Consider the following 24,219-nt stretch of genomic DNA (forward strand, 5'->3'; position numbering starts at 1 on the left):
CCCCTGCATAAAGGATTTTCTTGTATATAACTCTGGTGTCTGTGGGAAATGGACATAAAGACAACAAATGTTGTTGCTAGAATTTTTTTTTTTTAATTTGAAAGAGAAAACAGACACACAGAGAGACATCTCCCATCCATTTGTTGACTTGCCAGATACCCACAACAGCCGGCACTGGGCCAGGCTAAAGCCAGGAAGTGGGAACTCCATCCGGGTCTCTCATGTGGGTGGCAAGAACCCACGTTCTTGAGCTGTTACTGCTGCTTCCCAGCATGTGCAGTAGCAGGAAGCTAGAACCCGAAGCAGAACCTGGACTTGAACCCAGGCACTCTGGTGTGGGGTGACAGTGTCCCAAGCGATGTCTTAATCATGTGTCAGACACCCACTCCAACGTACCGTGTTTTAATCCATGCTTACAGCTACCACGTATTGGCCCATTTTACCTGTGGCTCAGAGGAGATAATTGGATGGAGGTCCCAAAGCCAGTCGGCAGTAAAAGGCAGGTCTCTTTTTAAACTCTCATATTAAAAAAGGAAGTTGTCCCAGCCTCACTTTGTCGTTGATATTCTTGAGAATGGAAGAACCAAACATAGCTTGTTCTTGGACCCTGCATTCGCGTGACTGTCTCATTTCTAAAATGGTACCCACACAGCCGTACTTGGCAGCCAGGAGCCCCCCTCACCCCCCCCCCCCCCCGGTTTTCCTCTGGTACTGCTGCCTGAGCCAGAAGTCCGATGGTCTAGGCGGCTGGAGGTTTCTTATAAAACCCTGCCCGCACGGTCTGGCCTGCTCAGGCACACATTCCCTGTGAGAAGCACAACCCAACGCCCACAGCTGGGTGAGGCCGCAGCTCCACTGCTGTGTCCCTGTCATGACTGCAGACTAAAAATAGGAGCGTCTGACAGCCCGTCCCCAGCCTGGCACCCCGTCAGCGCCCTTGGCCGCGGGAAGCAGGGTTGTTGAGAAAATGCATCCCTGCCTGAACACATGTGTGGGAGCTCATGGCATCCTTGGTCAAAGCGGACCCCAGCCTGAGTCCGGTGGCCCTTGACGATTTCCCCAGGAGAATGGCAAAAATGCCTATTACCAAATAAAGCTCTTGACTTAACGTGAAGCAAAGGAACAAACCCTGTTTTAAAAGAGGGGAAAATGTGTTTTGCATGCAACAACAACAAAAACACCAGCCCTTCAAATGCCTTTGACTTACGCCTGGCCCCGCATAGGTAGGCACTGAACATTTAATGTTAAAAGATTAGAGATTATGTAGCCGGCTCTCCACATCTGCATTTCACATCCAGAGAGTCAGCCGATCTCAGATTTAACATAGGACAGAACACCGCGTCGGTACTGAACACGTGCAGCCTTGTTTATCCGTGACATTATTCTCTAAACAATGGAGCGTGACAACTGTTTACAGAACGCTTAGGTTGTCTGGGGTCTAGTAAGTAATCCAGAGATGATTTCCTTTGGTTTTGTTTTGTTTTAGAGATTTATTGATTTATTTTGAAAGGCAGAGTTACACAGAGACAGGGAGCGACAGAGAAAGAGAGAGAGAGAGAGATTGATCTTCCCTCCACTGGTTCACTCCCCAGATGGCCGCAACGGCCAGCACTGGGCTAGGCCAAAGCCAGAAGCCAGGAGCTTCATCCAGGTATCCCATGTGGGTGGCAAGGAGCTCAGACACTTGGGCCATCCTCCAGTGCTTTTCCCGGACCTTTAGAAGGGAGCTGGATGGGAAGCGGAGCAGCTGGGACACGAACGGGCGCCCGTATGGGATGCTGCTGTTGCAGGTGGTGACTTCACCTGCTGTGCCACAGAGCCGACCCCTAGAGATGATTTCAAGTACAGGGCGGGATGCACACAGGCTCTGTGCAGATCTGTCATTCTCCGTCAGGAACTCCAGGATCTGTGGCTTTTGGTATCCGTGTGGCTTCCTGGACCGAATCCCCTTGCAGATATGCTCACGGTAGTACTTTATTCCTGATGTTCAGCTCTACCCTCTTGGGCATAGGCAAGGGGGATACAAACACTCCTGTTTGCACAGTTCCCTCCCAACTCCAAACACCCTAGTAACAAATACCCTGTCGGAGGACCTGCACGTGCACAAACCCAAAGGATGTCATTGCAGACCAAATCTGAGCCACAGGCAAAATGAAACAAAAACTAAGCAGACTGCACAACTGTCCCTGTATCCGGGAGATAAAACCTAAACTATTTACTATCTGGCCTTGAGAGAAGCAGTCTGGCAACCTCGGCTCTGGCTCGCCCCTTTCATTTTTCTGATGAAGAAAGCCCCGCCTGGACGTGCAAAGTCATTTGCCCCGTCACCCGGTGAGTAAGTGGGAGAAGGATAGGCTCAGATGACTGCCTGCCAGTCCTGTGTGCACTTCAGAACTGCGGCACGGTGCTCAGAAGGGTGTGCTCTTGACACACACACACACACACACAGGCAAGCTGCCTGTGGAACGTAATTACTCTAATTCCAGGCAGCTGTGGTAGTCCGGCATGCCTGGCTCCCAGCGATAGATCACGCCAGCTGATTCCTTATTCTCCAGGAATCCTCTGTCCCTCTTCCCACTCCTATCTCTTCCGCTCCCTTCCTCTGCTCTCGTCTGCTGTTGATCTCAGCAGGTTTGGGCTTATAATCTGTTTGGGGCTTTTTGGCATATATTTTAAAGTGGTTTTTTTTTATTATTATTTGGAGGGGGGAGAGAGAGAGAGAAACTCCCATCTGCTGGTTCACTCCCCAGATGTCTTCAACAGCTAGATTAGGACCAGAGCTGAAGCCAGGAGCTGAGAATTCAACCTGGGTCTCCCACTTAGATGGGAGGAACCCGATCACGTGAGCCGTCACAGCTGCCCCCAGGGCAGTGAGCGTTAGCAGGAAGCTGGAACCAGGAGACAGCGCCGGGCATCCTACCCTAGGGCATCCCGCTCTAGAACCACGCACTCCGGGATGCAGGTATCTTAACTGGCGTCTTAACCATCAGGCCAAATGCCTGGCTTATAACCTGTTTTTGCTTTGCCTTCCAGGTTCACTGCTGGCCTACAATACGACCTCCCACACAGACCAGTCCTCCCGGCTGAGTGTCAAGGAAGGTGAGCTTCTTCCCCCCGGGATTATTGTTTTCTCCAGTAACAAGCCATGACACCGCAGTTAGGTTCAGGGTGCAAAACCTCAGGTCTGTGCAGCAACTTCCTTCTTCCACTCACTTTTTCCCTAGCACATGAGCCAGGAACGCAAAGTGTTTCCCACCTGTGCCGCAAGTTGCAAAAACACAAGAAGGTTTTAAAATGTCTCATAGTAATATCACAAAGATAGAACCTGAAGTTGTTGCTCCACGAATGAAAATGGGTTGTTCTTGAACTGGATTGGATGCTGTTTCCTTTCGAGGCTGAAATTCTGGACTGTTCTGTGCTGGAGACAGTGAAGGAGCATGCCAGGGGTTTTCTCACGTCCATCTCTTGAGCTTTCTTTCCCAACAGATGTTATCGAGTGGATTCATGAGTAAGTGATCATTTTACAAGTTGGTTTGGTTGAGAAAGAAGGAAAACCAGGCAAGGGTTGTTGTTGGTGAGAGTCTTTTTTTTTTTTTTTAAGTCTTTTTTTTTTTTCTTTGACAGGCAGAGTGGATAGTGAGAGAGAGAGACAGAGAGAAAGGTCTTCCTTTTTGTCGTTGGTTCACCCTCCAATGGCCGCTGCAGCCGGCGTTTCGTGCTGATCCGAAGCCAGGAGCCAGGTGCTTCTCCTGGTCTCCCATGCGGGTGCAGGGCCCAAGAACTTGGGCCATCCTCCACTGCCTTCCCGGGCTACAGCAGAGAGCTGGACTGGAAGAGGGGCCACCAAGATAGAATTCGGCGCCCCAACCGGGACTAGAACCCGGTGTGCCGGCGCCTCAAGACGGAGGATTAGCCTGTTAAGCCACGGCGCTGACCGAGAGTCTTTTTTTTTAAGATTTATTTATTTGAAAATCGGAATTACACAGAGAGAAGGAGAGGCAGAGAGAGAGAGAGAGAGAGAGAGAGAGAGAGAGAGAGAGAGGTCTTCTATCCGCTGGTTCACTCCCCAGTTGTCAGCAACAGCCAGAGCTGTGCCAATCCAAAGTCAGGAGCCAGTAGCTTCCTCTGGGTCTCCCACACGGGTGCAGGGGTCCAAGGACTTGGGCCATCTTCTACTGCTTTCCCAGGCCATAGCAGACAGCTGGATCGAAAGTAGAGCAGCCGGGACTAGACCGGTGACCATATGGGATGCCAGCATTGCAGGCAGTGGCTTTACCTGCTACACCACAGTGCCAGCCCCATCAATGAGGGTCTTAACAGAGACCACAATGCCATTGCTCAGCATCTTTCTTTATAAAATAATACCGTGGAGATCAGTCCGGATACTGTGTTGGGTTTTAGGCATTTAAGTGAGTTAATAATGCATAGTTCCTAGGCTAAAGGAGAAAAAAAAAAAAAAAACATGTGAACGAATAATTACAAACCAGAGAGGGAGTGAAAAATGTCTTTCTGTGGTAAAAGAAAAATCCAGCAGAGGCGGGGACTGCTGTTGGCATTGGAAGAACCGAGGGGGCACGCGTCCCTCCTCACCCCTTTCTCCCTCCCTGTGTTTCCTTTAACTGACACCTGTCCTTGTGTGGAATGAAAGCTGCAGTTTTGCGTACAGGTTGTATATCGTGTAGCACAGCACACTGTAAGGGAAGAGACAGACAGGTTCAGTTCCTCCTGGAGTACAGAAGAGACAGAGACCCAACGATTCCCATGTGTCTTGCCCAAGGTTACCCCTTTGGGTGCCTAGGAGTTTCTTTGTGTTTCCTGCTAACAACTTCCAGCTTGATAATCACCAGAACCTCTAGTGGGGAAATATACAGCATAACAAGCCTGATTGTAAACATTTCTGCTTTTCGTTTGCCTCTTTCTCTCCTGCCCTTCCCTGGGCCAGTTCTGTTTCTGCTATTGTTTGTCCTTCCCAAATCAGATTTCTTGGATTTTGCTGTGAAAACTTCGAAGGTCTGTTGATCCATCCTACAGTCGGCATCACATTTTACTTGATGATTTATCTGAACAGACTGCACGCTGTCTAAAAGAGAGAAAATGTGTTTCAGTGACAAACACGTGAGACCGGAGGTCAGGGCGTCGTTTGCTTACTTTGGGAAATCACCTCGTCCCGTGAGCCTGGGTTTCCTGCCAGAGTCCGGTTCTGCTCTGCAGCTCTTGGTGTCTAGGGAGATGCGCCAGGAACCCAGCGTGAGGGCACCACAGGCATCCCTCTGCTTTGATTTGCTTTTCGTATTTTAGTAATGACTTTTTAAAGGGTATACTAATTGTACACATTTATGGGTAAAGTGTGGCATTTCAATGCATATGTGTGCGGTGCAATTAGCATATCTATGTGTTTAAACTTTCATTTCTGTGTAGTACAGTCACTCAGAATCCCCTCTGCCTAGTATTTTGAAATACACGTCACATTATGATTGACTATTGCCGCCTTACTGTGTAATAGATCATCAGAGTTCATCCTCTTATCAGGTGGTAACTTTTTTTTTAAGGTTTATTTTATTTATTTGAAATACAGAGTTACAGAGAGAGGTAGAGACAGAGAGAGAGGTCTTTCATCCGCTGGTTCACTCCCCAGATGGCCGCAACGGCCGGAGCTGGGCTGATCCGAAGCCAGGAGCCAGGAGCTTCTTTTGGGTCTCCCACTTGGGTGCAGGGGCCCAAGGACTTGGGCCATCTTCTACTGCTTTCCCAGGCCATAGCAGAGACCTGGATCAGAAGTGGAGCAGGTGGGACTAGAACCGGCGCCCATATGGGATGCCAGTGCTTCAGGCTAAGGCTTTAACCTTCTGTACAACACTAGCCCCGCAAATTGACTTTTTTTTATTTGACAGGTAGAGTTATAGACAGTGAGAGAGAGAGAGAGAAAGGTCTTCCTTCCATTGGTTCACTCCCCTAATGGCCGCTATGGCCAACGCTGCGCCAATCCAAAGCCAGGAGCCAGGCACTTCTTCCTGGTCTCCCAGCTAGTGCAGGAGCCCAAGGACTTGGGCCATCCTCCACTGCCCTCCCGGGCCACATCAGAGAGCTGGACTGGAAGAGGAGCAACCCAGCGACCATATGGGATGCCAGTGCCGCAGGCGGAGGATTAACAAAGTGAGCCACAGCACCAGCCCCAGCAAATTGATTTTCATTTCATTTACAGTTAGGGATCTACTTCTTGGAAGGGAGGAAGGGAGAGAGAGAGAAATTGAGAGAGAAATTGAGAGAGAGAGAGAGAGAGAGGAACCACTGGAGGGGAAGGGAGGGAAGAAAGAATGGAGGGGCCATAAACAACATCAGAATGAGCCAGTGAATCTCTGAGGCAGAGCCAATGGGGATTTTCTCTGATACTGGACTTAAAATACAAGTTTTAGTTTAGAAACCAGCTTAGTTAAGTGGCAGTGTGTTGTTAAACAACTCCTTCGTCAACGAGGGTCTCAGCACTGAGCGCCCTCCTCTACCTGCGATTCTGTTTCCTTCCTTGGGCTCTACTGTGTTTGAGCAGCACATTTGTAACACCGCTGGCTTACTCGGGCTGATTGCCAGAGCAGCTCGCTCTTGGTGGGTAGCAACCGCTCTCTGAAATGAATTAACTGTAGTATCCAGGCAAACGCACGTGGCCAGGGCCTCATTCAGGTGGTGCCGGGCACTTATCTCTCAGCATCGGCCCTGGCCTTAGAGCTGATTAAATCTGCGCTTTGCAGGTGCACCTTTTGTCCCCAATAAAGCTCTCCACTTGAGCTGTCTTGCTCCTCTGTCATCTCCCTCCTTATGAGGTGGTCTGAATCTGTCTGAATGACCCAGGGACCCAGTGTGCAACACAACAAAGCACATTAGCAAGACAAAGCTAACCGGCTTCTCTCTCCCTCCCCTCTGCCCTCCCCGCCTCTCTCTCATCTGCTGTGCTCTAATAGCTATCTTTATTTTTTTAAATATTAAATGGCAAAAGAAAAAGAAGACATCCTGCAGCCTTGGCTCCGTCTTCTTTGAATGAGATGCACACACAGCCCCAAACAAACCCAGGGTTCATCGAGAGCACTAGAGCTGTGTGTGTGCGCATATGTGTGTGTGTGTATGTGTGTCCCAGCGAGGGCAGGTGCTGGCATCAGGCACAAAGGAGAGACGTTGAAGTGAGGATGTCTATTAATGTGTCTTCGAAGCACTTATCAAATTAGAATGCCTTTTTACTCTAAAATGGTATAATTACTCTTCCAGCTTCTCTTGAAAATGGTTGCAACCTCTAAGGGAAGTAAGGCTGGGTTTTAAAAATTAATTTACAACAATCACCAAGCTCTTTACGTGTTCTATGGATGTGGATTGGACCCAACCGGAGTAATGCTCTCTCGCTTGCTTTCATTATCAAAGTTGGTGCACTGAAAAAACAAAGTGGAGGCTGCAGCCACAACTGTCATTTGTGAGTACATTGGACACTGCCACGCGCTTTGCTTTTGTGCCTTGCAGCGTCTTTGTGAGGCAGGCATTGTATCTCCGTTGTGCAGAGACGGAGGTTCTGTAGTAGTGAGTGTGCACCCATGGAAGGGCGCACAGCTATTCAGCAGTAGAGCAAGAACCCAGACTCACATTACAGATTCAGAATCCCCAGTTCAGGAGCAGACATTTGACAGAGCAGTTCAGACACCCTTAAAACACTGCACTCCACAGCAGAGTGCCTGGTATTTGAGTCCCAGCTCTGGCTCCTGGCTGCAGGTTCCTGCTGATGCAGACCCTGGGAGGCAGCAGGTGATGGCTTGGGTAGTTGGGTCCTCGCAACCCATGTAAGAGCCTGGATTGAGTTCCAGCTTCAGCCTGGCCCCATCCTACCAGTTATTCACATTTGGGAGTGAATCAGCAGATGAGAGCTAGCTGCGTGCTCTCTCACTCTCTCTTTCTCTCTCTTGCTCTCTCTCTCTCACTCTCCCCGCACCTTTTTTCCTCTCAGATATATTTTTAAAATACCTCCCTTGTGGACTGTCTTCCTGAAGAATACAGCCTTTCCTTCCTGGCTGCTTTTTCACAAAAACAATACATAGCCTAAATGTGACTTGGCCAGAAATTGGAATTTTTTGCATTCTTTTTCTCTGTCCTTGCACTTTTCCCATTGTCATTCCATCAGTATCCCTAACTGTTCTCTTTGCACAAAGATGACCTCGTGCACAACCTGTGCTTGGCACTGCTCCCTAGTACTGACTGCACAGGGAATCACCGGAAGGGCTGGGGAAACACTGATGGCCCAGGACAATGTGTGACTCCACTTGTACAAGGTCGGTCACTAGTCAAATTCAGGGAGACAGAAAGCAGGATGCTGGGTACCAGGGCCTTGGGGAAGCAGAGTGGGGGGTTACTGTTTAATGGGGCCAGATTTCCAGTACAGGAATTTGAGAAATTTCTAGAAGTGGCTAGTGGTGCTGGTTGTACAGCAGTGTGAATGCACTTGAGGCCACAGAGATGTACACTTAAAATGGCTAAAATGGTCCATTCTGTGTATATTTTACTAAAACAAAAATGCAAACGTATCAATTAGGAAATACAAATGCCCAGGCCCAAATGTGATCAATGAATTCAGCATCTCCAGGTGAACACCCCCCCCCCCCCCGCCCCAGCTGAACTTGTTCCTCACCCTCTCCAGGCTGCAGCCGGCCTGGAGAAGCCCTACTTCCCAGCACAAACCACAAAGACAGAAAAGAGGTGCAGCAAAAGCTGGTCCAGGTTTGCTTTGTCACATGCTGAGCACTTGAGCTTGACCTTGCCCGCCCTTTTATCATCCTAGACAAGGGAGAGAAAGAGCTGTGGGTAAATTGATGAGGGTATAGGTGAGCGATGGGACCGTATGATGGCAATTAGTTCATTTCATCAGTGTCATTGGTCTTGTTCTATTGATTTTGACAACTTGACATCTCAGCATTGCCTCTCTTTTTTGTTAAGATTTATGTTTATTTGAAAGGCAACAGAGAGGTAGAGGGAGAGACAGAGAGAAGCCTTCCATTCACTGGTTTCATTCCCCTAACGGCTACAATGGCTGAGGCTAGGCCAGACGGAAGGCAGGAGCCTGGGACTTCCTCCAGGTCAACTATGCGGATGGCAGAGACCCAGGCACTTGGGTCATCATCTTTGCTTTCCCAGGCCCATTAGCAAGAGCTGGGTCAGAAGTGGAGCAGCCAGGACTCGAACTGGTGCTAAGATATGGGGTGATGGTTTACCCTGCTGCACACAATGCTGGCTCCAGAAACTCTTGTTGTGTCTGTCTTCATCCAGTCCTCTACAAAGCGAGTACGGTATTAGTACATGGACCCTACAGTGGGGTTCTAGAAGTGAAGTGGCTGTTTCAAGGAGCCACACTACTGGATCTCCACCCCTCCTCTCCACACCCTGGGCTGCAGAAGCTCCGGCTGCCCTGGTCACAGGTCAGAGCTTCGCTTTGTTTTCCTGGGCAGATCCTGCCCTGGGGCCTTCCCGAGGTGCTCCGTGGGACTGGGAGTCTGCAAGAATCAGCAGATCTCTCCTTCAGAGCTGTTTTGCATGCCTGAGCCCTCATTTCCTTAGCTGCTCATGCTGAATCTGTTTAAATACCTCTGACTGTTCAAAAGACAGAGGATATTGAGCTCCTTGTTTATTAACTCCTGGAACTCATAAAGCCGCCCAGGGCCCATGGAGCACTGAGCTTCTAGCCCCAGCCGGGAGCCTCCTAGGGCCTGCTGCTGAATGGGAAAACCCTAAGCCCCAGCCCCAGCCCCAGCGCAGCTCGTGTCTGCCTGTGGAATCCCATCTCCAGCAGCCGCTTGGCTAATGGATAAAAAGTCTGTCTGCTTTCTGGCTCAGTGTGGGAAGGCGAGGGAGAGAGGCCACCTCTCTGTGTCTTTCACAGGCACCGGAGCCCCTGCTGACCAGGGTCCGGCTCCCGCGGCAGTGCACACAGGAACAACCCTTTCCTGCAGGCCTGTGTTATCTGCCAAGCGTTTTCCCACCCATGATCTCCTTTGCATCTCCTGGCATCACCACGAGATGGTAATGCCGGTATCCTCGTCATCTCCATGCTCAGAAACCAGGCACAGAGAGGTTACAGGGTTCATTTGAGGTCAGCCAGGGCTTGGAACAGAGCAGGACTCAAATCCAAGTCTCTCTCTTCCTTCTCCATCCTGGCCCTGCCCCAGGCTTCTTCCCACATCATAAGCACAAGCCAATTAATGCAAGCATCTGACAATGTCTGGACCGTGCTTTAGTAAGTACTCTGTTTTCCCAAGCAGACCTTGACCTTGTCTTTAAGCATTAGAACTTAATGAGTGAACTTATTGATAGAAATTGAATTATTATTGATTAGAGCTGATTGATAGAACTGGGGCTCTGGGCTCAGACTGTGACCCTGGATAAGGCACTTGTGTCTTCCTCTTGCAGGCGGGTATTTCAGAAAGCTCACATAAAATGGAATTAAAAGATGAATTTATCTTGGTGCAAAAAAACTTTGAACTTCACGCACAGTTGTTTTCTCATAGTATGCATTTCCCAGGGACGTTTTGAAGACCTCCTACTCATGGATTGCAAAAGAATGTTGCACCTAAATAAACTCATCTTTTAATTCCATTTTTCCGCAAACTTTCTGAAATCCCCTCATAAAAGCAGAATAATTATAGTGTCCCTTCAGGAATGGTGTAATACTCACAAATCAGTACAACATAAATGAGACACCAAGTGCTGAATGAAAGTTTAGTAATAGTAATAATAATGAGAACAGTAAAATGTCCTACTGTATTACAACTGAATTATAGTAGTAGTTAGCATCGTCACTGGACATAACTACATTTTTTTTAAGATTTATTTATTTATTTGAGAGGCAGAGTCACAGACAGAGAGAGAAAAAGATAGAGAGAGAGGTCTTCCATCTGCTGCTTCTTTCCTCAAATGGCTGCAACAGCCGGAGCTGTGCTGATCCAAAGCCAGGAGCCAGGAGCTTCCTCCGGGTCTCCCATGCGGGTACAGGGGCCCAAGCACTTGGGCCATCTTCCACTGCTGTCCCAGGCCATAGCAGAGAGCTGGATCAGAGGAGGAGCAGCCGGGACATGAACGGGGCCCATATGGGATGCTGGTGCTGAAGGTGGACGCTTAGCCTACGACACCAGAGCGCTGGCCCCTATTCGGAGGCACTTACATATTGCCGAACGTTGCAGACACACCGTACTGCAGTCTAAATTCTGATTCATGCCCTGAATTCATTCACTCCTCCATGCCATCACCCCTTTATTTGTTAAGAAGCTACTCTGTGCAGAGCTCCAGGCTGGGACCTCCAGGGGTCCCCAGTCAGACAGGCAGACAGGTGAGGAAGTCTGAGTAGTAGGGTGTGGGTGATACCTCCCCAAGTTGTTCATGATTTTATTTTAGGGGTCAGAGTGAGAGACAGAGGCCTCTGGAAAGACAGAGCCAGCAGTGGACATTGAGAAGTGGGGAGGGTGTGGATACCAAGGAAACCAGTGTGCAGATCTGGGGGCAGTTTCCAGGTCCAGTGTTGGGGTGGGACCAGGCGAGCCCCCGTGGGAGCAGCCATGGCTTCCGTGTGTGATGTGGGTGGGAGGGGCAGAGCCTCGGGTGGGACACTTCAGTGTGTGGCAGGACACTCGGCAGGCAGAGCCAGGAGCGAGGGATTGCTGAAAAAGCACCAGGGCTGGGTGAGCAGGGTGGGTGTGGGTGGACTGAGCTAAGACTGCCGAGTTGTTAGCATAGGATAATAGGCCCTCTGGGGCTCCAGTAGCCTTTTCTCTCAACTTCTACATATCTTTGAAATTTTCCATAGCATAAGGGATGCCCCAGAAGCTGTGTATTGGTGGCAGAGCTGCAGGAGAACAGTGACTCTTGGGTCCTAGCTGTGCACCCTCTGTACTGTGCAGTGAACGAGAGCCAGACTTTGCAGCACTTTGGGAGGGTGGGCTTTTGGGAGCATCCTGTGTGCATATGTGTGTGTGTTTATGTGTGCAAGTACATGTATGTATATGTGTGCATGCATGTGAGTGTGTATATATGTGTGTATGTGCACATATGTGTATGCATGTGTGCGTGCACGTATGTATATGTGTGTATGTGTGTGTATGTGCACGTGTGTGTATGTGTGTGAGTGTGTATATGTGTGTGTGTGTATGTGCGCATATGTATGCATGTGTGTGTGCATGTATGTATATGTGTGTATGCGTGTGAGTGTGTATGTGTGTGCATGTGTGTATGTGCACGTATGTGTATGCATGTGTGTGCACGTATGTATATATGTGTGTGTATGTGCGTGTGTGTGTATACGTGTGAGTGTGTATGTGTGTGTATGTGTGTGTATGTGTGTGTGCATGTGTGCGAGGGCGGGTGAGTCTGGAGCTCAGGCTGTGCCTCACCTCATATGGGGTAGCTGCTGTGGGGGCTGGTCTGGAACACGTGTACCCAAAGGAAAAGGCCGGTAATACAGTGAGGTAATCTCTGTTATTTATAGGGAGTAAATAACATCTCTTATGGAGCAGGTTGTGAGGCTCCACGGGCTCTGTCTGTGTCAACGAACATGCACTTAAAATGTGAGGGGATTGAGGCCCCCAGGAGAGCCTGTTAAGAAGAGTGTGTGTCGTTATGTGTTTTCCCTCCATGATGAAATACCCCTGGTCCATTTTTAGCAAAAACGAGGAGGATTGCCGGATGCGTGCATCTGGGTGTGCGTGCTGTTTCTGAGGTCCAAAAGCAAGATTTATGGCTATAGAATAGACGGTAGCTTACACTCTCCATTTTATTTTTTTTTAATTGTTTTTCTTTGAAATTCCAGAGTTAATGTTTTCTCTGCTTTCTATCTGACCCTCTTTGGAGAGTTGCATTTTTTTCCACCAAAGAGAGATTAGGAGAGACAGAGAGACAGAAAAAGAGAGAGGGAATGGGGGGGGCAGGGAGGGAGAGAGAGAGAGAGAGAGAAGAGTGAGGGAGCTGGAAACAAAGAATCCTTGTCTCTAAGCTGTAGCAGGCAGGAAACCCCAGCCCCCAGGGAATTTAGCCAGCCAGCCCTGTCCCGGAGTCAAACTCCAGCTCTCTGAATTCAATTTGACAGCTTGTCTGGGACACTTTCTAAGTAACCATTATCCTTCCTTTCTCTAAGTAAAAGAACTGTTATTTCTTTCTGCGGGTATGTTGCATGCGCTGTTACTGCACACGTGTGGGTTACACAGCTACGAAGACACACTTTCTCTAAATTATTGGAAACAGTTAGCCTGTTTCCTAAGACAAGTGCAAATGTGTTGCAGGATAATGAGGCAAATGACTCTAATAGAATGCCTCTGCTTCATTAGACGCCTCAGAGGAGGGTTGAGGTGTTGTGTGTACATGCTGTATTCCTTTGAGAATTCCCTGAAAAGGTACATGAATAAAAATACCTCCCAACGATCCATCATTCTCCTTAGCTTCTGTGTTGATTGTTGATTGACTGACTGATGGTTTTAAAGAAATGCAGCACCGCGCATTTCAGCATGGAGGGAACCCAGATGCTTGTAAACATCCAAGCAAGGCATGTGCCGGCAGCCTCCTGTGGAGGGGCGGTTGTGTGGGGGAGCAGGTGCCACTGTGAATGACCACGTATGGTTCAAGGGCATGCTGCTATGCCTGGGAGCGGGGCCACACTGGGTGGGCCCTATTGATTTGGATGCCGCGTTGTGAGGACTGTGAGGGACACACCCAGCCTTCCAATGGGCTCCTATTTGAAGGCTACAGAGGGATGGCTAGAGGCACTTGTTCTAGAACCATCTTGAGAACTTTATAGTTCAGATGTATGACAGCTTTGCCTGTTTGGGTTCTGACCAAAGGCTCTGTCCTTCAGATGTGAATGGTTTCCTGTCTGGTCTCTCTTCCAACTCAATCTGCAATTCTCCCTTTGCCTGGTGGACCCTCCCTCCCATATCTCACCACCCACCCCTGCAGCTCCCTGTTCTAGGAAACCGTGTTCACCATTCAAGGCCTGGGTGCGAAGGTCTCCAACACCCTGGGTGTGCTGCACCCACTGTTTCTCCGAGTTAGCATTCCACATATACTAGCACAACAGCCTTTTACCTTGCAGGACTCATGGTGACCCAGAGGTGGAGACTTCTGGGTGGGTGCCTGCATGAAAATCACAAGCCACATGCCTTAAACCACTCCCAAGTATTCAGTGTAAATCCAGCGCTCATGTTGAGAGCAGGGAACTGGGCTTCATCCACCGCAGGCCCTGGCATGGTGTGGCCTCTCCCCTCTGCCTTGCCTTAAATGTGCACTCCCTGCGGCCCCCGGAGATTCCTCTGCAGCTCTGATTATCCCTAGCCCTGAGGAATACAGGGAGTCCCAGAGAGCGGATTGCAATCCCACGGTGGCATTAAATCTCCTCCAGCCACTGACCTGCTTACTGCAAGCTGGGTTTCATAGCCTACCCGTGTGGACCCTCCATACCATCCGCAGAGGCCGAGGCAGAGCCGAGCCCCGACAGGGAATCCTGGGACGTGGCCCTCCTATTCCCTTCCACCTCCTTTCCTCACCTATCTTATGCACCGTTGTGACAAGTAAGCCGTACCGAGCACCTACTCTGTGCCAAGAACTTTGCTATTCACTTCAGCAGTACTTGTGTCATTCTCCTTCGCTCTGAGAATCCAGGCACAGATCAGGTAAGCCCAAATCTCAAAGCTGGCAGGAGGCAGGACAGTGGCTTCCTGCAGCTTCTTCCCAGCCAGGCAGTGACACGGCTCCAAAAATGACCTTTCCCGCCGCATCCATCGCTCCCTCCAAACGCCCATTGCCTCTAGGTCGCTGACATCATCTGGTGGTTGGGACCACGGAGGTAGATTCACTGGTTCCCACAATGTCCCAAACACCAAGAGCCTGACTCAAGGTGTGTTCAGCATGATGCCATTTCAAGGGGAAGACTGGGTGGTTTCTCTGCATTGTTCTCGCTGTCATGCTTTGTGATGGACATATATTACACAATGTTTCCTCTTGGGTTTAATACTGCATTCAAAAGGATGAAGGGAAAAATAGAAGAGATTTAGAAAAGGAAGTGTCTAAGGAAGCAGCACCGTCAATAAGGGTTGCAATAAATTTAAATTTAAATATGAGGACAGGGGTTGGATGGTGGGCCAATAAATCGAGCTGTGAAGTTTCCCCCAGATTCCAGGGAAGCAGCCACTGGCCCTGGGAGCAGCACACAGGGGAAAATGAGTGGTGTAACAAACGAGGCACGAGTCTCCAATTCTTTTGCAACAAAATAAACCTATCTTTTAATTCCATTTTCCATGAACGTTTTGACTCACGCTCACAGCCGTGTGGTTCTCCAGCAGGAGAGAGAGAGGATGGCGAGTGGCAAAGTGTTTGGTCTGGTGCTTAACGTTCTGGGTTGGGACCCCCACATCCCATAGTGCAGTGCCTGGTGCAGGTCTCAGCTCTGCTGCAGGTTCCAGCTTCCTGCTAATGCCCACCCTGAGAGGCAGCAGGTGAGGAGTCAGCACTTGAGTCTCTGCCACCCACGTGGGACACTGAGTTCTGGGCTCCTGACCTCTATCTGGTCCAGCCCTGGCTGCTCTAGGTATTTGCAGAATGAACCTAGAGACAGGAGCTCTGTTTATCTCTGTGTATGTCTCTCTCTCCTCTCAAATAAAGAAAGAAAGAAAGAAATTTTTTTTTAAAAAAAAAGGCAGGGATGTCAGAACTACCAGAGAAGCATCTTCAAGACACCTTCCAGGGTGGTCCAGCCACTGCTCCCACCTCTGAAGTCTGCCTGTGCCCCTGCAAGGGAAGGAACAGGAGGGAGCTGGGCCTCCATGTGCTCAGATAGAGCTCCTCCCACTGGTTCTAACAGGCTCCTCCCCTCCCACTCCGCTCTACTGAGACCCAACACTCTGGAGGTGGCGGAGGGGTGGGGAAATGCAATTCCCTCACTTGGCACCAGCTTCCTTTCGGGGCCACCACTCAGCTGGTCCTTTCTCTTCCTGGAGCCAGGAGGGCCCCAGGGTGCCGTTCCTGGCTGCTCACGTACTCCGATGCTGGCTGCCCTGCCCTTGCTCGGCACGTCTGTGGCTCACGCATCTCAGGGTTGCTCTTAGATGCTCCCCCGAGAAAGGGACACGTGGTCACCCACCCGCTCTGTACGTTCGTGGTGGGGACAAGGAATACGTGAGCCCCCCCGCGTTTTAATAAAGGAAAATGAAGCTGAGTAATCTCGAAGGGGAAGGAAGAAGCACGAGGCTGCGGGCATGTAGTTGCGGACCGCTTGGCCGCCCCGAGCACCCTTCCCTTGGGCTCAGCCTCTCTCGATTGTGCCGCTGCACTGCTAGGGAGGCGTCCCTGGGAGCTCGCCATGAGCAGACTCCAGTGTGCTTGAGCTGACTTCTCAGTGGCCACTCAGCCTCACCTTTCGAATTCATCTCCAGATTCTGTGTTGTTACTGTTGCAGGTCTGCCAGGTTTCACTCTGACTTGGGCATTCACCCCACTCCAGGGAGCAGAGTTAAGATTCAAAATGAAAGTGGCCTCGGGGTGGCTCATTATGGCTTGTGGTCTAATCCAGAAACGAAAAGGGACCCTCGTGGCTGGTGTAGAGAGGACAAGAATGGGTCCATGAGTGCTCAGGATGACCCACAGGTGGCCTTCTCAACCCAGGGTACTCCAAATGCATTTGTTTTGCCTAATACATTGATTTGCAAATTCCTTGATAGGGGATTATTTGGGGGACTGTACATGCTTTACAATATTTAAAGGAAATTTGTTTAGTCTAATGCTCATCCACCAAGTTCTGTCCTCCTGTCTCTCTGTCTGTCTATGTCTCCACTGGGACAGGGAGACAAAGAAGGCTGTCTTCCTGCCTGATGTAGATGTAGGGATATGGGGCACCCTCCTGGGAAGGCCAGGTATCAGTAGCATCATGCATTATTTTAACACGAAAACTTTTCCCAAGCTTTTTCTATGGATGTAACCATTCCCTTGTGCAGAGAAGCCCCTGAGACAATTAAGAGCTTATTGTTCATGAAACAACCCTTGTGGGAGGAAAGGGTCTTTGAGGAAGTGATGCTGGGGCCAACAGCACTCACCAGCCTGTGAGTGGCTCTCTCTGCTCTGGTTTCGGGGATCTGTGGGCTCCCACATCAAGGATCAAGAATTTGAACATGCCTCTTCCAAAGAGAAAAGGATGAAATTAAGCAGGACAATTCTTTTATCTGTTAAAATCCAGCACGCTCTTAAAGCCTGACTCAAGTCTTTCCTGCCCCGAATATTTTTCCTTCCTTTGACAGCTGATGGATTCACCAGGAAGGAAAATTTAGTTTTTGTCAACCTACTTAATTATTTATTCAGGGGGCCTTGCATTGTGGTGTAGTGGGTTAAGCCACCACTTGCAACACCAGCATCCATACTGGCTGCTGGTTTGAGTCCTGGCTGTTCCACTTCTGACCCAGCTCCCTATTAATGTGCCTGAGAGAGCCAAGGAAGATGGCCCATGTGTTTAGGCCCCTGCACCCACATGGGAGACTTGGAAGAATCTTTGGGCTCCTGGCTTTGGCATGCTACAGCCATGAGCCATTGTATCTACTTGGGGAATGAACCAGGATATGGAAGAGTTCTCTCTTTCTCTCTCTCTGTGACTCTGCCTTCCAAATAAATAATAAATAGGTCATTATAGAAAATCATTATTTATTCAGTCCTTCTGCTCCACTGAAGAAAGAACCAGAAGAAATTAGCTTTGGTTGACACAAGAATGACTAAGTTCTTATTTCTCATGAATTAAACTTCTGAGAGATTTGCAGCTATGGTTCTGTGGGATACTTTGGTGTATAGAAAACATTTTCACACACACGATCTCATTTATTCTCTAACGATCCCAGTGAGGATTTAATGCACTGTTTAGTTTTCCAGACTCTTAAATTTAGGAATAATTATTTTCTCTCCAATGTCAGCCTTTTACAAATTCAGATGCAGAGACATTAAGTCACTTGCCTAAGTTCACACCACTCACCCCTGGCAGAGACGGGAGGGAAACCAAGGCGTTCTGGCCTCCGATACAGAGTTTTTTCCTTCGCAATGAGCTGCTTCTCTGTGTGGAATAGACTAAAGAGAAACTATGGAATCTCTTTCCATGGAGATCTTTAAGAGCTCTAATAACACCGCAGTCCTATGCTTAATAAGATGTATGAAACACTGTTCCAAAGACATGAACAGTACTCTGGGTATAATTTTGAAAAAATCTTTGGTCTTAAAAAGTCTTTGGCCTGCCTGCAAAATAATGATCAGCCCTGCTCGGAGTCCTAGAAGAGTTTAGGGGAAGGCAGTTTTGAGGCTGTGAGTCATGGTTCCAGTGTCTGTAAGATCCTTACATGGCCACCTGATGCTGTCACCGAGGCTTTCGGCCTCCAAGTGTGTGCTGATTTGCATGTCTGGTTTAGATAATGCTGGGGGTCCTTTCCGGTCTGAAAAGGAGTCTCTGTGGTACAAGTGAGACCACATTCTGCCTCCCAGAGGCTGGCGGTTCTTTTTCTCTTAACCACTGTGTGGATGTAGAGCTCAGGGGTTGAAGTACTTTATGCTCACCTGCTGTGCCGCCGCAGACACATTTTCCTTCGGGATGAGCTCGCATGTCCACTTCTCTCCGTCTCTGACTCAAGACTCGTCCTTTCCTACAGGGCCGCTTCAGCCACAGGGCGACATGCGAGTCATAGTGAATGTGGCGATTTTGAATTTTGTGATTGGAATGTCAATCCTAAATCAGTGTGAGTCTAAGATTGTAGACTGGACAACCCCCTGATTCTAAATAGGCAAAGACGGGTTGATTCTCTGTTTTTCTTTTTAACAGTTTATTTATTTAATTATTTATTTGAAAAGGAGAGAGAGAGAGAGAGAGAGAGAGAGATGTTATCTGCTGGTTCCCCTCTTCAAAATGTTTGCAACAGCTGGTACTAGGTCAGGCTGGGGCCAGGAGCCTAGAATCCTATTGGGTCTCCCATGTGGGTGCCAACACTTGAGCCGTCATCTACTGCCTCCTAAGGTACACACTGGCAGGAAGCTGGATAGCAAGCAAAGGTGAGACTGTATCCCAGGCACTCCAATACGAGATGCAGGCATCCCAAGTGGGAGCTTAGCCCACTGCACCACAACACTCATCCAAGACTGACTGTGATGGACTGGGGTTCTGTCTTACCTTTCACTATTCCTTAGCTTAGCATTAAAGAGATGCTAATCAGGGTTTTTGTTTGTTTGTTTGTTTGTTTTAGCTATTTGTTCTGTACTCCAAGATAAAGCAGTTCGCTCTACATGAAGAACTTATCAAAAGGAATTGACTTTCCCTACAGGCTTTGAGAACAATGTTGGGTGTTTCAGTCACTTCTCAAGAGAACACTATGGAGCTACACTGAGCTCTGTTTTCATACTGGTAGACCGAAAAAGTATATGCACAAATTTTGTGTTTTCAGTGGGGCCGTCCCAGCCCAGCACTGCCCACTTGCCTCCCCTGGTTTCCTTTCCTCCTTAGCATTCATCACCACGCAGCATACAATGTGGTTTACTATGGTTTTGAAAGTACGCCCCACAGAGAAAAGGTGTTTATCTGGTCATCACCGTATTCTCAACGTGTCTTGCACAACAGTAGACATTCAATAAAACTTTGTTGAAAGAATGACATTGTGGGAAGACAACGTCAGACAAGCTGGTGTCGGCCGGGACGAGGTCAAGAACTAGTTCTGGAGGAGAAACAAAGGAGATGAAGATACAGTCTTTTTCTTCTAAAAGACTATTTTCCAGCACGGGAAGTATCTGCACAGTGAGTTACACTAGAAGATGAGAAGTCAAGGGTAGCACACAGGGGACAATGCACCAGAGAGCTGAGGCCTGCAGAACTTTGCAAGCAAAGGTTGCAAATACTGAATTGTTAGGCATACACAGCATGGACAAGAGAGGGGTGGCTACCTCCTGTGAACATTTCAGCACCAGAGGGTCAGACCAGGGCTCTCCACAGGGTGGAGGGGGTTGAGCAAAGACTGCCTCTCATTTATCCTCAAGTCTGGTTACCTAAGTGGATTGTTATGTTTTCTTTTTCCTACCTGGAATCCTTTTAAACCTGAGGCAGATTTAACCCAAGAAGTATGCAATTTAGTTGCATCTATGAGGGCCAACGTGGAGGGGGGCTTTGGCAAATACCCAATTAATCTAGTCAGTATGAATTGCTTTTCCACATACGGCTGGCTCAGAAATCCCACTTTGAGGCCTTATCAAAATAAATAGGTCCTTTAGACATCTGCGTCATTTGGACTCGGAGCCCGCAGGAGAACGAGGAAAGAAGTCAGCGAGGCTCGCGTGACTGTGGCAGGGCCGTGCCGGGCGAAGGTGCCACTTAACGCTCCGTGCCTTTCATATTTTAAAAAACCATCCGTTTCTTTCAAGTGTTTTGCTCCCATGGCTTCTTTCCCTCTTGCGCATATAATATCTTACACAGTGCCTCCATTATGCTCCACACAGCAGGGCAGGTTGTGTTTGGAGTCCAGGACAAGGTCCCTGAGCACAGGAAATGTGATCCAGGATGTATGTGTGTGTGCACACGCTTGCGTGTGTGTGTTTTCTGATTTTTTAACTTTAATTTTTAATTAGTTTTTAACAGATTCAATGTGATTTGCAGATACAATTCTAAGGACGTAGTTATATTCCCTTTCTTCTTCCCTTCCTCCTCCTCCTCCATTTATTTCTGTGTGTGTTTTTAGTTTTTAAGATATAACATATTTTAAATTTCCAGTAAAAAGGCCTACTACTTCACTGAATAAGAAATCTAACAAGAAAGAAGCAAAAAGTCCCTTCTTTAGTATTAATATAGACAGTGGCTGTAAACAATAATTGAATAGAAAAACGACCATTTCACCCACATACAGTAAAGTTTAAAGTAACCACAGATCATTAAAACTATTGTTACATAATCTTCCTAACCACTGGTTTCACAAAGGTATAAAAAACAAAATTTTGAAAAACTATATTTGCAGTGATACTGATAGACACAGACATTTCTTTTTCTTTCTAATTTGAGCCCTCACATGTAAGGGAGAAGATGCACTGTCTGTCTTTCTGAGCTGGCTTATTTCACTCAACCTGATGTCCTCCGGTAGCATGTGCAAACTGCTGAATGATATCCACTGTATATATACCACATTTTCTTTAACCATTCATCTGATGGAGGACACCTTTGTTGGTTCTATATTTTGGCAATTGTGACCAGTGCTGCTATGAGCTCGGTGGTGCAGGTATCTCTTTGGTACAACATGTCCATGTCTTTTGTGTATATACCCAGTAGCAGGATTGCTGGATCATATGGCGACTCTATTTCTAGTTTTTAAAGAAATCGGCCGGCAACGCAGCTCACTAGGCTAATCCTCCGCTTGCAGCGCCGGCACCCCGGGTTCTAGTCCTGGTTGGGGCGCCAGATTCTGTCTCTCTCTCTCTCTCACTGTCTAACTCTGTCTGTCAAAAAAAAAAAAAAAAAGACCTCCACACCATTTGCCATAGTAGCTGCACTAATTTACATTCCCAACAACAGTGTATAAGTGTTCCCCTTTGTTCACATCCCCGCCAGCATTTGTTGCTCTCCATCCTTTGGATTAGATATTCCGACAGGGGTGAGGTGTATGGTATTGTGATTTGACTTGCATTTCCCAATGGCTAGTGATGTTGAGTGTTTTCCCATTTATTTGCTGGACATTTTTATTTTCTTATTTTGAGAACTGTCTATTGAGGCCCTTTGCCCATTTCTTAATTGGATTGATTTTTTTTTTTTTTTGCTACTGAGTTGAAGTTGCTGACATATCCTGGATATTAGTCTTTTATCAGATGGGTAGCTCACAAATATTTTTTCCATTCTGTAGGCTGTCTTTTCACTCTATTGATCATTTCCTTTGCTGTGCTGAAGCTTCTGAGTTCGACATCTCATTTGTATAGTCTTGCTTTTGTTACCTGTGCTTTGGGGGTCTTGTCCGAGAAGTTGTCACCTACACCAGTGTTGTGCAAGGTTTCCTCTACATTTTCTTCCAGCAACTTCAGAGTCTCAGGCCTTAAATTTAGATCTTTGACTCATTTGCATTGAGTTTTGTATATTGTGAGAGGTATGAACCCAATTTCATTCTTCCACATATATACATCCAGTTTTACCAGCACCAATTTATTGAAGAGATTATTCTTACTCCACGTATGGTCCAGACACTTTTGTCAAAAATCAGTTGGATGTATGTATGTGAACTAATTTATGGGCCATCTTCCATCACTTTCTCAGGCACATTAGCATGGAGCTGGATCGGAAGTGGAACATCCCATGTGGGGCAGCCACATGGGATGCCGGGATTGCAGATGGTGGCTGCAGCACCAGCCCCATTAATGCTTTTGTTTAGAGCAGCAGAACCATGAGGTTCAGAAAGACTAAGGAATGTGACCAAATGTAAAGGGCAGAGCTAGAATTAGAATCCAGGGCTATGTGATCCCAAGTACCGGGTCATATGCAACCACCAAGACCCATCAAAGACATCCCAAACCCCACATAAACTTCACTTGCTTCAGGTCCCAAATTTCTCTTTGGGATTCCAGGCAAGAGGGGATCAAGGCTCACGCAGCCCCGGGCAGGGCCAGGGCAGGGATTGCATAGACATGGTGAATGATGGGGAGCTGGGCTGGGTTGTGGGTTGGAAGGCTCAGGAGGCACAGCAGGTGCACTCAGGAGAGGGCACAGCATGAAGCAGAGCCCAGAAGGAAGCAGCCAAGCATGGCTGAAGGCCAGCAAAGCCTGCTCCCCTTCAGGGAGGAAGCCGCTGAAAAGCAGGACACGAGGATTTCAGAGTGTTTCTTAAGCCAGTGTGGTTTGAGCTGTAGCCTGTCCGACAGCCCCCAAACAAAGGCCACCGCAGTCCGTTGCGTTCTCCCCTTGGCTGCCTGATGGAACCTGACTTTTTCTTGGAGGTCAAGGGCGTGAGGTCAGAGGGCTCCCGTTTATTTGAGCATCTCTCCCTTGGCATCCTCACTCTTTCCAGAAAGAGGTCTGAAGCTGACGACTAGGGCAGTCGCTCTGCTCTGAGCAGGGCCAGCCTCGCCCACGCTGGAGCGAGAGCTCCGTGTTCAGAAGCAGGGCTTCCCGAGGATAAACAGGGTGCGCTCTGCCAGCCTTCTCAGTAGTCACCAGAAATGCAAGGAGAGGTTTCAGGGAAAATTCATCTTTTTCCACTAAGTCATTGCAAGGGAGGCCGAATGTGGTAGGGGACGAAGAGAGAGGCTTCTGTGTGCAATGTCACTGATGCATTGGCCTCTGGGTGAGGTCAAGGCAAAATGGAGAGCTGCATGTTGGCTGCTGTGTGCCTCACACAGCTACCAGGAGGCAGCAGAGCGACAGAGAGGTCTTCCCTGAGCCCCTGGCCCTATTTCCAGGACCAGCCTGAAGCGTCACGAACTGGGTGAGCACTGGTCATGGGGTGACATGACCCTGCAAGGCCAGGGTCGTGTCCAGGGAAAGCTTGCCCCTTCCAACAGAGACTTTTCAGAAAAACTTCTCCATGTTCCCATTTCCTTACCCCGGGCCGCTCTCCTAGAATCCAAGAGGCGGGTTAGGGTCAAATTCAGCCACACTGAATATTGCATAACGGAGACACTGTTGGGGCCATCAGATACATGAGGCCGAGTTATCCACAATAGCTGGCAATGTCACGGGTGTCCACAACGAGGCTCAAGTCTCTTTGCTTTGGCAAAAGCTGGGCTCTGGACTTCCTGCAGCCAGAAACTCCAGGGAAAACCCTTTGGTGACTCTTCTGAAAAGGAATCATAGAGAGACTTTGTCACCTGGTGTTCTGGAAAGCCGAGGTGGCGCGGGGGTGGGGTGGGGTGGGGTGTCACTCTGCTCAAGTGAAAAGTGAGTTTGTCACAGTCAGGCTGTGAGTCCTGTAGACAGAGCCATCTGCCACCCCGGGGGAGTTCTGGGACAGTCGACTTATGAATTGGCCCCCAAAATGGATGCACCCTGTTGTACGTAGTGCCCTTGGCTACTGCCTGGAGCTTGTCTTTTTCTGCCAGGCTGAGAGGCTGACCCAGCCAGCATGAGGCTCCTGGAGGGATACTGTTTTGCCTGAAGGTGAGCCCTAGGTTAGCTCCCAGTCCAGCTTCTCCATGTTGGTTGTAGACATATTTCTGTTTGTGTGTTTGGGACTGGACTTGACCATGCTGCTAA

General features: G+C 48.6%; 1 protein-coding gene across 2 annotated transcripts in view; it reads left to right on the forward strand.

Annotated features, from left to right (window-relative positions):
* Positions 1 to 24,219, forward strand: part of FLI1 (Fli-1 proto-oncogene, ETS transcription factor) — a 132,568-nt gene that overhangs the window by 95,471 nt on the left and 12,878 nt on the right. For both annotated transcript variants that reach the window (XM_062197339.1, XM_062197338.1), the window contains exon 5: positions 3,034 to 3,099. In XM_062197339.1, the coding sequence (XP_062053323.1) occupies positions 3,034 to 3,099 (66 nt within the window). The remainder of the gene's footprint in view (positions 1 to 3,033; positions 3,100 to 24,219) is intronic.

The sequence above is a fragment of the Lepus europaeus genome, chromosome 7, assembly GCF_033115175.1.
Source record: "Lepus europaeus isolate LE1 chromosome 7, mLepTim1.pri, whole genome shotgun sequence".
Classification (NCBI taxonomy): Eukaryota; Metazoa; Chordata; class Mammalia; order Lagomorpha; family Leporidae; genus Lepus; species Lepus europaeus.